The following is a 14295-nucleotide window of genomic DNA, read 5'->3' on the forward strand; positions in this document are numbered from 1 at the left end:
ACCGCAGAGTCTATTTTCAAACTTAGACAATAGTCTAGATCCCTGTTTGACAATACTTTTATTAAGATTTTAAAAATTGAGAGTTTGAGAAAAATAAAGGGAAATTATTCTAAGGAGTAAAGAATTTCATTTATTTTTTCGTTTTAATTTGTAAATTTTCAGTTCTGTGTTGCTGGTGAGATCCCTTGCTTTCATGATTTTTTTACACCAGATAACCCAGAGTAAAAATGGCGCCGTTGTTTGAATTTCAGTGTTGTTTTTATATTTTACGATAATTTTCTACAATTTATAATATATGTAAGTATATATATACTTTCATTTCTATTTTTTTATTCAGGGTACTATAACTACGAAAATCGGAAAGGTTGTTTACTGGTTTTGTTCTCAAGTTCCCAATTACAAGGGCTAAAAAAACTATTTTCCTCCCCACACAAGACAAAACAAAATGCTGTCTTTGCATCTAGTATCTAAATTAAACTAAAGCTAAACTAGAAAACTAAAAATCAGACTTTATTTACGAAGAAGTGACAGCAGTGTGTCATGTTACATTTGTCAACCAGAAGAATAAAGGGTAAAATCCCCAATTAATGAGAAATTTATATCTAGAGTTTTTTTAGCAACACAGACTTTTTATCTATAGCTAGCTGGATATATTTATTTCTTAAAAATGTTTTTACTAATTTTAGGTGCATATTTGTTTTTTGAAATGGATTTGACCTCTGTCTAGCTATCTGTGGTGGTCTAATGTTTATATTTTAATATGAGAATGAGTTCTCAATGCAAAATCATAATATGTTTCATTGAAAGTGTTCTATGACTATAGTGAGCTAGCTACATCTGACATATGTATACAAGTTTTTTTCTTCTTTTCAGCCAACTTTCGAAGAAAATCATCTTCAAAAACATGGATGATGATAATAAGGTTTGTTTTTAGTTGGATAAATAGATAGATGTGCATATTTTACATGGCTAGCCTGACAAATATTGAGTGATATACCCTGTGTATTATTTCCAGGAGGGGTTATGGCTTAGATGGAGAGTCCAAGAGTATTTAAGGCTCATTTTGAGCTATGCGGACCTAATTAGGGCCCATGCTCTACTAGACAACTCTCGGCAACATCCAACGGCCCACACAGTGTGCCATCTTCCCAATTTCCCTCACATGGCTTGGGTTAACCCAGGGCTATGGTAACATTCACTCACCCATGTTTAATTGCCATCAAGAGGAATCGAACCCCAGTCTCCCGCACAGAGTACGAGAGCTATAACCACTAATCTACGGCGCCGCTAAAGTTAATATATATAGCTACCTAGCAACAGGTTATATAAGTTTGCCAGAAAGGTAAGTTTGCCACTTTCAAAATAAGGGTTTCTAGCAACCACTACCAAGGCAAATGTCATATTCCACATAACACTTGATGCAGTACAGGAATCAGGACACCTAACATCTTGGACCATGTATCATGCTTAATTCACACGATTCGCAATGCTGTTACATTCATCAGATTTTTAGCATCATGAACATCGGGATCTGTTGTGATCTATCTTAAATGTTACATTGTGGTCTTAGAAACATTACTTAAAATCGTTAAAATCTGGTCTCAATCAAAAATTTTGAATTCAAAATAAATAAGAAAGGGTTCGAAACAACAAAAGATCAACCCACTTTCTATATGACTTGATTTTGAGCAAGCATAGCAAGAAGAATTTACATGTGTTGTATAATTTTGATAAAGTTGTATTGTATTTCAACAAGTAAGTTAAACGAGTACGATGGAAAAATCAAGGTGCGTTTCGCCGATTTTTATTTTCTTTTTTAAATAGTTAGTAAATTTTGCTGACAAAAAAAACAACAAAATGTCATTTCTCCTAAGGATTAATTGTGATACGGTTATTTAATACCCTCATTGAATTGCCGAGATAAACTTCTAAACAATTTAGACATTTATGGAGCATACTGATGATGACACTGACATAATTAAGGAATTGTTAAATATATGTCAAAAGTGGATCAAATAACTAAGTATATACCTTCTTATTTATTAGGGCTTCCAAAAATAAAAATAGGCCATCAGCAGTTATTTTTATCGACAAAAATAAATTTTTACAATTTAAAAGAACTTGTAAAAAAGAAAGATGTGGCTGCAATGGCAGTTTTAATCCAAATCCTGCAAGAAAATAATGATCTGAATGATGCTAGAGTTTTTTTAACGAGTAAGCATGGAAGGATTTGGTGATATTTTAAGTTGAGAATATGAGTTAAGAATATTTTTTCAGTTTTGTCAACAAATTGAAAAACATCCTAACATGCTCTGAACATTGTTTTCGTTTTAAGACTTTCAGTTATAGATATACAGATAGATAGATGTGCATATTTTACGTGGCTAGCCTCACAAATATCCAGGGATATACCCCCTCTATTATTTCCAGGAGGGGCCATGGCGTTTGATGGGGAGTCCTGGAGTATTTAATGCTTTTTTTGAGCTACGCAAACTTAATTAGGGACATCGATCTGCCAGACAACTCCCTGCAACATCCAACGGCGCTCAATCTCCCAATTTTTTCTTACATGGCTTGGGTTAACCCAAAGCTATGGTAATATTTAATTGCCCATATTGAATCGCCGCCAAGGGGAACCCAACGCCGGTCTCCCACACAAAGGTGATAACTACTAAACTACGCTGCCACAGTTATGAGTGCATATTGTGTGCATCACTGAATTGTGTGCATCACAGAATTACAAGCAAAAAGGAACCAATATAAAAAAAATAGTAGACTTCTGCAAAAAAGAAATGCTGGCAGAAAAAAGGTTAAGGCAACACAGAGAAGAAAAGGATCTACAAACCATAAAAAATCTTGTTAATTAACCCAACCTATATTTCACCAAATACCTTGAGAGGCTAAGCACAATGTTCACTTTAACCAACTTCCACAGACAGCATCTGCACAATCAATTATACCCACCACTCTGCTATTTGCTTCATCACCACAACAGCCTCTGGCACAGCTATGTCACGCACACAATGGACAATGGTGTGACAATACACCATTGTCCATAATACACCAGCACCACAAGCACCAGCAGACAAAGGATAGATATTGTATCTCCTAAATTACATGCATCAAAATGTAAATAATGTAATTATGGAAGAAAATTACTCACTGGTATTCCATCTGATCCAAGATTGTGGTTTCAAAAACTAGAAAATCAAAGATTCTAAAACAAAGAAACAAACTTTATAAACAAATTTAAAAACGTAGATTATCATTTCAACTTGGTTTTTTGTCCAGACAGAACCAATTTTTTTATCCTAGTTTTATTGTAGTCCAAACAGATCGAATTTTAAAAGCGAGAAGTGCATTTTATAATGTAAAGTATTATTAATAATAAAATACAGTACAAGCTTGATTTGACTATTTTACTTCAATCTGTTACAAATTCAATTCCTAATCTCAATTCAGACAACAAAATCTTTAAAATTCCACCATCACATTAAGATTTGATAAAAATTAAAAATCTTGTTACCACATTGAAAGTTAAAATTCGTGGAGGTAAAGATGGATCTCTGGTATGGGGTATCGGCGCCAGGGTATTGGGTCTTGGGTATTGATGTCAGGGTATTGGGTCCTGGGTCTCAAATTTCTTATATGCTGATGTTTACACTTTTTTTATGATATACTTTGTAGTATTGGTAAAATGGGTGTGCTTATAAAGTTTAAATAGACTCTCCCTTTTATGCATTCATAATTTGTGTTTAATAAAATGTGTTTTTTAAAGTGTTTTCACTCTGTTAAATCTTATTTGACAATTAAGCGTTGAGTTTGCTTTCTACGTTATCATTTTGATAGCTTTTAAACAATATACAACAATGTTTTCCCTTTCTATGATTTCGTTTAAATGGTTTGAAATTAACTTTCTTCTGTTTTCAAATCAGTTTTTTATGATGACCTTTTCATTAAAAAATGTTTTATTTATATATATGTGATTTACTCAGAAATTTTTTTCCTGACACATTGTTCCTGTCACTGTTGTTGGAATTTTGTTTACTATATATGTGTAACTAACTCTACATAATTGTACAAGAATAATTTATGTTAATATATAAGACCGCAAGTAAACCCATGAATAATAAAGACAACATTTTTCTCTTGATTTAAAAAAAAAAATCAGTTTATTTAATTAATAAAATATGCAATGTAATAAAGATTGTGAAGGTCACAATTGTAAGGTTTTTGAGGTTACAATGCAACTTTCACCAAGATTGTGATAGATTGCAGTGTTCATGATGCTCAAAGATGTTATTATCACGACAGCATGTTGGATTGTGTGCATCGCACAGATCAAGGGAAAACGCACCAGTTTTTCTTCCACTGGTAACTTCTGTTTGAGCACAAACAAAATGATCAGTATTTTCAAAATCTTCATTTGTATAAAAATCTGCTTTTTAATTCTAATAAATCATTTAGCAACTATTTTCATTATTTCCTTCACACAACACAGAAGCTCTTTTCTGTCTAAATTATCAGAGTGGGCGGCGACTTTAATGGTCATGTTGGGAAGTCATCTGAAGGTTATAGAGGTGTGCATGGAGGCTATGGATTTGGGAGCAGAAATAAGGAAGGGGAGAGATTGCTTGAGTTTGGAATGGCAACGGACATGGTGGTTTGCAACACATCATTCAGTAAGAGACAGAGTAGGCTGATAACATATGAGTCAGGTGGTTGTAAGACACAGATAGATTACTTTTTGGTTAGAAAGTCAGACAAGAAAGTGGTGAAGGACGTGAAAGTTATATCGGGGGAAGAGTGTGTTTCCCAGCATAGGTTGCTGGTTTGTGATATTATCTTGAAGAGTGTCAGAGAAGCCAAGGGAAAGTACAGGCCCCGTCGAAAAGTCTGGAAGCTGAAGGAAGAGATTGTAGCAAGACAATTTAGTGCAAAAGTTCAGCAGTTAGCCTACAATAGTCAATGTGATAGTGACAATGTTGAAAGTACTTGGACTACTTTGAAGAATTGTCTTTTAGAAGCTTCTGATGATACCTGTGGGTGGACGAAAGGACCAGCTAGACATAGACAGACCTGGTGGTGGAATAATGAGGTTGACCAGTGTATAAAGGAAAAGAGGAAACTTTGGAAAGAGTGGAAGTCAGGTGGTAGTAAAAATATTTACTTAGAAGCTAAGCGTCGGGCTCGTACAGCAGTGTATAAGGCAAAATCAGAAGCAGAGAGAAACAGATTTGCAGATGTGTTAAGAAGGGAAGACCAGCGCAATGAGGTATTCAAGATAGCAAAGCAAATGAAGAAGACTAATCAAGATATTGTAGGTGAGAAGTGTATACGTAATGATGAAGGTGTTTTGGCTAGCACAGAGGAGGAGAAAAGGGTAGCTTGGAAGAATCATTATCAGAGGTTGCTTAACACTAAGTTTGATTGGGACGAGGATAATTTGTCTCATGATGATGTCGTAGAAGGGCCAGCCATGCAGATCAAGACAGAATGGGTAGTGGAGGCTATTAGGAAAATGAAGATTGGCAAGGCTGCAGGAGTATCAGGTATTGTTGCAGAGATGGTAAAAGCATCTGGATATATTGGAGTTGAGCTTATTACAAGTCTTGCTAACCAGATTATAAAGGATGGTGCTATTCCGAGTGAGTGGCAGTCAAGTGTAATAGTGAATTGTTTCAAGGGCAAGGGTGATGCATTAGAAAGGGGTAACTATAGAGGTTTGAAGGTGGTTGATCAAGTAATGAAAGTTATTGAAAGAGTGATTGATAAGTTACTTAGAGAAAGAATTGATATAGATAAGATGCAATTTGGTTTTGTTCCAGGGCGTGGCACTACAGATGCAATATTTTTACTCAGACAGCTTTAGGAAAAGTATTTAGGAAAGAGAAAGAATCTCTATATTGCCTTTGTAGATTTAGAGAAAGCTTTTGATAGAGTGCCACGTAAAGTTATTTGGTGGGCTATGAGAAAATTAGGTGTGGATGAGTGGCTAGTTACGATGGTTCAGTCTATGTACAGCAATGCTAGAAGTCGTGTCAGGATTAACGATTCACTTAGTGATGAATTTAGTGTAAATGTTTGGTGTACATCAGGGTTCTGTACTTAGTCCTTTGTTGTTTATTCTAGTCTTAGAAGCGCTGTCGATGGAGTTCAGAACAGGTTGCCCATGGGAGTTATTGTATGCAGATGATTTGGTTCTCATAGCAGAGTCGATGGAAGAATTAGTTGAAAAGTTTGAGAAGTGGAAGAAAGGACTAGAAGAGAAAGGGCTGAAGGTAAACACAGCAAAGTCTAAAGTCATGATAAGTAGCATTGCAGCCAAGTGTGACCTTGTAGTTGGAAAGTGGCCTTGTGGAGTTTGCAGGAAAGGGGTTGGTAGTAACTCAATTTTTTGTCAGACTTGCAAGCATTGGGTACATAAGAAGTGCAGTAGTATTAGTGGAAGGTTAAGAGCTGGCATACAGTTTGTATGCAAGCGTTGCAAAGGTGAGATTATAGAGAATGAAGTATTTCCAGCTTTAATGATGTACAACAGTGGCTCGTTAGAGATAGTTAAGAACTTCTGTTACTTAGGTGATATGTTGGGCAGTGAAGGGGGTGTTGGAAGAAGTGTTACTTGCAGGATAGGTTCTGCTTAGAAAAAGTTTAGAGAGTTACTTCCTTTATTGACTAGCAGAGTCCTTTCAATTGAGGTAAAAGGTAGGTTGTATGAGGCCTGTGTAAGAAGTGTTATGTTGTACGGTAGTGAGACATGGGCAGTGAAGGAGGAAGATCTTGACCGTTTAGAAAGGAATGATATGAGAATGGTTAGGTGGATGTGTAATGCCAGTCTGAGAGACAGAAAGAGTTCAGATGAGCTAAGAAGCAGGCTAAGTCTCTGTAGAATTAAAGATGTTATCCAGATAAGAAGATTGAATTGGCTGGGGCACTTGGAAAGAATGGAGGAGGATAATTGGGCAAGAAAGTGTAGAGACTTGATAGTTCCTGGGGCAAAGCCCAGAGGCAGACCGAGAAAGACTTGGCAGGAGGTTATAAGGACAGACTTGATAGAGAGGAAGTTGAGTTTAGATCTAACACAGTCTAGATCAGATTGAAAGAGGGTCATTAATATACCCCGACCAACCCATGCTAGCATGGAAAACGGACGTTAAGCCGAGAATGATGATGATGATGATGATGATGATGATGAGTACTGTTCTATAGTGAAACACTCAACAAAGGACATGGTCAGAATGATTTGTGTGTTTCTGATTTTGGTGAATGACCTTGTTTGCCATAACAAACAGTAAAGAGAGGCTTTGGGAACAAAAGACTGTTTAGGCTTTGTACATTCGTGCACTTGGTCACACGGAGGTACTAGAACCTGTGTTGCACTCTAATCCAATTAGTGACTGAAGAATATAAAGACAAGAATTATGATTAATCGTTTGTTCCTTTTCCCCTGCAAATTTTAGTTAGTAATAGAAATAATGAAATCTTCCTGTATGTGTTTTCAAAGAATGCGTCTGGGACAAAAAAGTGGGATGTAATTTCCCTCAGCTCAAATAAAACTTATCAAACGCATTAGCTGGATAGTTATAAGTTGTTTCACCACATTCAGATGAACCCCTTGCCTTTAATGACATAATCTGAATAACATCATTAGTCATTAATACTAATGATCTTTGTTTACATTGTAGTGGTTTGTTTTGGAGGGAATGAAAGCCACTGTGAAACCACCAGAAACTGTAAAAGACGATCAACCTGTTGCTGGTACTGTACAAAATGTTAGTCAATTTTATTTGTCCATGAAACAGTGAATTTATTTTGCCTGAATATTTATCATATGATTTATTTTAAGGAAATTAATGATATGTACATGGTTACTAAAAGTAGGATTTTTAGTGGGACTGGTAACAAATTTGTCATGGCATTTATATTACTTGCTTAAACTTTACATATTTTTTTAGGATAACTGGTACTCCTTGGAGGGTGAATTTGCCACTCAACAAAGTGACGATTCAAATGTACAAGCCAGTTCTTCAGGAAATGTTCCTTTAATAAGTAATTCCATTACTAACTCCTTTATTTCAATGGCATCTCAAGCTACCATGTTTGACACCAACCAACTAGATACAAACCTACTTATTGCTAGTATAACAGATAAAAACTCTACGGAAAACGATAAACATGGTCTTGGTGTAGATAACGAAAAAAGTTCAGAAACTAGTCTTAGTGGATTACGTTTAAATCTTCAAGAAAGCATTGATGGAGAAATTTCAGAATCTCATCATAGTTCTAGCATTAATTCAACTCATTCAGTGTTATCATCAAATTTGCCATCAGCGAATGAAGCTAATAACACCAGCTCATTGTTGCAAAGAGCACAAAATGCTAACTGGTCATCGTTTTTATCGAATCAGAACTCTACCCGCGAAAAAGACTCTCAGTGGATTAACTTACAAAACAGCAACAACATACAAGACATAAGCAGGCCTGAACCTTTAGGCTTTGCAAGAAACGATACGGGATTAAACAATTTTACGACTTCCATAAGTAGTTCCATAACCTCCCCTTTAAGTTCCAGTGTCATGCCTGCCTCGGCTAATATCACTAAGGAAACAGCGAGTTTAAATATATCTGAAAATTCATTAAACTATTCAAATGGTAATGCTAAAGAACTTTATAGAAATGTTGGTAAACTTGATAACCTTCAAAAAAATTTAACTTCAGAATTAAGTAGTAGTGAGAATGATATAGTGAAGCAAACTTCACCTTCTCATGATGTGAATTCTCATCAAGTTGTTTCTCACGATATTAATTCTGAAGAAGTTAATTTTTCTTCTCTATCTTCGTCGCTTACCATGCCTAGCTACAAAGAAGTCTCGCCAAAAAGCCGTAACCAACACGAAACGCCGGTCACGAAGCTTTTAGGTTCTACATACAAACAAACACAACAATTCTTGAAAGATTTAAAGAATGTAAAACTAACCTATGAAAGTGATAATGTTAATATGTCGACTTTAGACGATGGAATTTCATTTACTATGACTGGTACGCCCTCTAGAAGTGAATCTTGCCAAATGGGAGAGAGTCAACTCCGTTACGCAGATCTACCAGCTCACAATGAAGATGTTTCGGAATCTTTGGGAAACAAAAATGCTTTAATCGAGCAAGACATTACGTCGGCTTCAATTGACGGCTTAAATTTTAACAAGCTGCCAATCAACTTTAAACAACAAAACAAAGACTCGTCTCAATTAATCTCTGAATTGGACAGTAGCGTATCCAAATCTTCTTATGGAAAAAGAGACTCCGAGGGGGAGCTTTCGTTAAGTGAATTAACAGATCCTTTACGAGATATCTCAAATTTAAGTAGCACATCCCAGACTGCCAAAAGTAAAACTTCATCGAGCTCAACAGTCAGGCAAAATAACTTGGAACCCATTCAAGAGGTTTTATCACCAGATTATAAAAGACAATCCCCTAGACTACACAATGAAAGCCACTTAACGAAAAACAACCGTGATCAATTTGTACATCGTCCACCTACCGGCGATGTCCAACCTTCCTCGAAACCGAGTAGAGGTATTTACGACATTAGAAATTCTACAAGCCCAGGAAGCTCTAATAGAAAAAGAATCTTATCAGGTAAACCGTTTAAATGTAAACCGAACAGTTCAACTAGCGATCCGTTGCTAGTGTATGTGTCGGAAGATTCGAAACTAACAGAATCGGCTCTGTCAAATTCTTCACAATACCAGCCTTATGTAGAAGCTGAGCCGAATGTTCTCTCCTCTGGAACATCACGCAATATGCTCAATTTAACCAGCAGTGAGGACAACAGTCTGAAATACGTTGCGGATTCTCGAATAAAAGAAATAGCTGATCGAGTTCTTTATGATTATAAATCGAATACTGACGTCTGTGAAACATCGCGACCATCGCATGAAACATCGCAGCCATTGCATGTAACATCGCGCTCATTGCATGGAACTTCGCAGCCATTGCATAAAATATCGCAGCCATTGGGTGAAACATTGCACCCATTGCATGGAACATCGCAGCCATTGCCTGACTCCCACAAAAACTTATTAGCCCAATCTAAATCAACTGACGACCCCAGTTCGACTCCAACGGAATATACAGATGGCTTGTTGGCTTCTGATAGTACCTTTTTCGCTGATTCTTCGTCAAATGCTGTAACACCTGTTGATAACAACTGGTCAAACACTAAACGTGAAAAAAAATCACTTTCTATTCGTCCAACTTCAACTGTTAAACCTTCAAATTCTCAAGACAGAGCAATTTCATCACATTCCTCAAAAATAAGAGTACCGTCAGTGTACGAAAACCGAAGCGGATTCCCTACAGCTAACCAACGTACACCCAGTGAGGAAAACAACAAGACAGGAAAGAGCTTGAACCGATTGTGGGAGGATTTTAATTCAACATTTAAAAGGGGAAGCGATGAAGAAAGTCCCGTTATAAAAAAGCTGGAGTTGTTTTCTCAAATTTTAAGCGAGCAAAAGAAAAACAGATCGACGAGAATCAGTAAGTCGATCACAAGTGACTCTTCTTCGTCCGTAACTTCCACCCCATTTGAAATTCCGCATAATCGAAAGCAACCACGGAGGAGGATTCCTCCAACAGAAAATGTTAAGAGGATTTCAAATGGAAAAAGACCTAGCGCTTGTCCGTATTGTCAAAAAAGGGAAGTTGGTACAAATTGTCCGACTCCATGTACGTCTGATGTGGAGGCTGACAGGCCGTTGATGCTTCAAACCTGGACACAGACAACACCGTCCTTCTCGCTTTCTGGTCACTATAAACAAAAGTCGCAGACATATGAAATAAACACTTCTAAAAGTGCTAGTAGGAATATGCTTCATAAACCAAAGCGGAGCACCTGGTTTAAAGTCGACAAAGAAAATAATCAAAATATTGAAAATACTGGTGGTAAAATAAGTGGAAAACTACAACGAAAAGATACTTATATTATCCGATCGCCCGATAAATCATCCGCAGTGAGATCTATGTTAAGTGATTCAGCACAAAGGACTTTTATTGGACAAAGTGATACTGGTGAAAGCGATGCGACTTACAAACAAAGCAAAAAAAAACACAAACAAGGCGAAGTAAATTACACGGCCTGGTTTCAATCGATGCGTTCCGATGTTTCAGATATTTTGCCTCTAAGTGAAGTTCCAAAGTTATACATCAAAAGCACGTCGGATGTGAAACAAAGAGATGCTATCTTAAGTAATGGGTAAGAACTTGAGTCGTTTAAATAAACACATGTCATGAGTTCAGAAACAAAACCTTCAGAGTACCGTAAAATGCCGTAATCGAGCGCAGCGCTTGTCAGTGGTTATAGAAGACTTTAATGCGGAAAAACGAAAGAATAACTAAATAATTTTTTTAATGATGTGTATTGCTCTTATAAAGTTTATAAATTATAAAGTAAAATTGCTCTGTATGCTCTAAAATATCTCTCCTTATTTTCGGCTTTGTCCTTTATCTTAACGTGCATATCTAAAAAACGAGAAAGTTTTGATAAGGATTTGGTGCGCTTAACTATGGATGCGCTTAACTATGGATGCGCTTATAACCGGGTGCGCTTGATTACGGTATTTTACGATATTAGTTACGATAAAATTGTCATTTATTTGCAAGAGTTCTAATTGATTTTCACCTTTTTATTTTATTAGGACTGAAAACACCCTCAGTTTGCAAGACGCTTTTAAAGTGTACAAACAAAATTTTATCCATCGTTCAAAACAACGTGTGCAGAATGTTAAAGATGCACGATTAGATATCAAACATGGCAGAAAAATGCGAGTGAGTAGAGACGTCTACAATGAACGTGGTACGTATGTTCTTCGATTATAGAGCTCAGTGTTATAGAAAGCATGTTTGTTTTTGGGAGCTTGACGTTTTTGAGATCGTGGCCGAAGACACGTATTTTTATTATTATTATTATTATTTTTTGTAAGTTCAGGCAGAAATTCTAACCTGTTAGATAGTGTAAAACGCATCCTCTGTGCAAGTCTTCCATGTTAACAACGATTGAAAAAGGTTTTGAGAGGTCCGTGTACTCCCCCGCCCTACCCACTAGGAAACTACGACCCCAGAAATTTAACAACTCTACATAACCTAAAAACGCATTGAAATTCAATAAATTGGTTTTAAAGGGGCGAGAAAACGATATTATTTTTATGTTTCATTTTCAAGGTTTAAGCGTCCCAGCTTCCTACAACACTTTGTTACATCTTAATGTTGAGGTCTGGTTATTAGGAAAATCGTAGTGTTTTCTTTGTTAAGATTGGTTTCTTTGTTCTTTTAGGAGTCAATCGGCAGAAATCACAACAACAAAAGCGGAGCAACATAAAACGATCTGATTCAGCATGGCGCCGGAAAATGTACGGGTCCTTATACTTCACAAACATTTATAACTAGTGAATATATACACATCCCAGGACAAGCTTGTTAATGTTAACTAATGAATATATACACATCCCAGGACAAGCTTGTTAATGTTAACTAATGAATATATACACATCCCAGGACAAGCTTGTTAATGTTAACTAATGAATATATACACATCCCAGGACAAGCTTGTTAATGTTAACTAATGAATGTAAATGTTGTAACGTTTCGTAAAAGGCTTAGCGTCTAGGGTGACTCCTAAATGTATATAAAACAAAGGTTAAAACTCGTCTCTTCAGCACCTATTGTAAATACGCCTCCGGGCGTAAAAATTAAGAAAAAATGTAGCGCTCAATAGAGAGGTTTATTTCGACTTTTACGTTTTGTGTTGGTACAGGGGGCCATCAATAAATTCATTAATAAATTTTTCCAAAAAACTTTTCACGTCAAAAGTTCATATTTGATCTTCTTTTTGATAAGTTCCTTGTGAAGAACACCAATTTTTTGTATTTTATTGAACCTTTTTGTTAAAAATGGATGTTTTTTCAGCGCTACTTTTATATTCACCGAAAGCAAAATTTAAAAACACCACCCTGGTGAATTTTTAAGTTAGGCTGCCAAGTAAATAAGTTGGTTGTGAAACTAGCCTAACAACAAAGAAAGGCAATTTAACTTCATAGACACGTTAGCTTGTTTTCTGTTTTAGAATGATGGAAAAACGTCCAACGTTTTTTCAACGACAAGAAGAAGAACATCATGCCATGCTTCGTAAGAACAGATTGAAAATGAAACAGTATGATTTGGTAAGTTGGCCGACAAACTTTTTTTAAGGGGCCACGAAAAGTGTCTAATAGATAAATATTGAAACTCAGTAAATATCATAGCCATATAATAAAGCAATAAGAAGTTATTAAAAAAACCGTCAGGTGGGGCGGAATCAGCCAATTCAATCAGCATTTTTTTTTAAATCGCGATAGGACTTGCTCAATTAAATGTATCAATGATTTCATGACCATTTTTTCATAATAAGAGAGTAATGTGTGTTTATTTTTTAGAATAATCGTCAATTGTTTCTACATCATCGGCCAACAAAACGAAGCGGCGTGTATTTTGCTGAAAGACATTAAACATTGTTCTGTGAAGCGAACTGTTCCAAAATCCATGTTAGTGATCAACTTGAAATGTTTGCTAAATTAACACGTGTGAATTTAAAATACGCTTTAACTCGCCTAACACTGGATTGTAAGATGGTTATGCTGATTCTGTTTTAGAGTAGACATAGTAGTTTTGTAGATAGTCGCGCAAGTTTTTAGCAATTTTAAATTGTATATTTGTAAATATTGAACTAAGTATTTATTTCGCTCATTACTTCTTTTGAGACTTCTATGCATTAGCCCAGTGTCGTTTCCAAGATCTAAATCCAGGAGATGCTGCATTGCTTGTAAGCAGAATATGCAAAAAAAACCTGAGTACGAGTTTGATATGGGCCATGAATTGTTCAGGGTTTTTCTAGAGTGCAACCTCTTCTTTCCTTCACAGGGTGCTAACTTTCCTTGATCTATGTAACGCTTTCTTTTTTATAATCCTAGTAGGCGCCCACACATGGCATGTATTTGTCATATTGATCTTTTGCTTTTATGATGATAAACAACAGTATGCTTAAATGCGGATAAAAATCGCTGCGTGATTATTTTTATTGGTCAGAATCACACTGCTTTGATGATTTCGCTCACTTGTTAGCATCTGGTCGGTCCTTGAAACAATTATGCTCAGCTTATATTTAAAAATAAAGAAATGTCATTTTTTGCCATATCGTCGCTTTGGTGTACTGTTGTGGACATAAGTCAGAGTGAGCGTACTAACTTTACCGATAGTGAAGAA

At 36.1% G+C, this 14295-nt stretch overlaps 1 protein-coding gene across 1 annotated transcript; it reads left to right on the forward strand.

Annotated features, from left to right (window-relative positions):
• The first annotated feature begins 93 nt into the window (after positions 1-93).
• LOC130645766 (uncharacterized) lies at positions 94-13782 on the forward strand. Its single transcript, XM_057451856.1, has 8 exons — positions 94-116; positions 874-922; positions 7686-7772; positions 7956-11254; positions 11697-11854; positions 12332-12407; positions 13121-13217; positions 13470-13782. The coding sequence occupies exons 2-8, from the start codon at positions 905-907 to the stop codon at positions 13539-13541; spliced, it is 3807 nt and encodes a 1268-aa protein (XP_057307839.1). The 5' UTR covers positions 94-116; positions 874-904; the 3' UTR covers positions 13542-13782.
• The last annotated feature ends 513 nt before the right edge of the window (positions 13783-14295 follow it).

Source organism: Hydractinia symbiolongicarpus, chromosome 5 (assembly GCF_029227915.1).
Source record: "Hydractinia symbiolongicarpus strain clone_291-10 chromosome 5, HSymV2.1, whole genome shotgun sequence".
NCBI classification, from domain to species: domain Eukaryota; kingdom Metazoa; phylum Cnidaria; class Hydrozoa; order Anthoathecata; family Hydractiniidae; genus Hydractinia; species Hydractinia symbiolongicarpus.

Bases quoted from the DNA above. Each gene is read 5' to 3' on its own strand.
- LOC130645766 (XM_057451856.1), top strand. The intron at 11,255-11,696 runs GTAAGAACTTGA...TTATTTTATTAG, and splicing joins GATGCTATCTTAAGTAATGG to GACTGAAAACACCCTCAGTT. The intron at 13,218-13,469 runs GTAAGTTGGCCG...TTTATTTTTTAG, and splicing joins AAATGAAACAGTATGATTTG to AATAATCGTCAATTGTTTCT.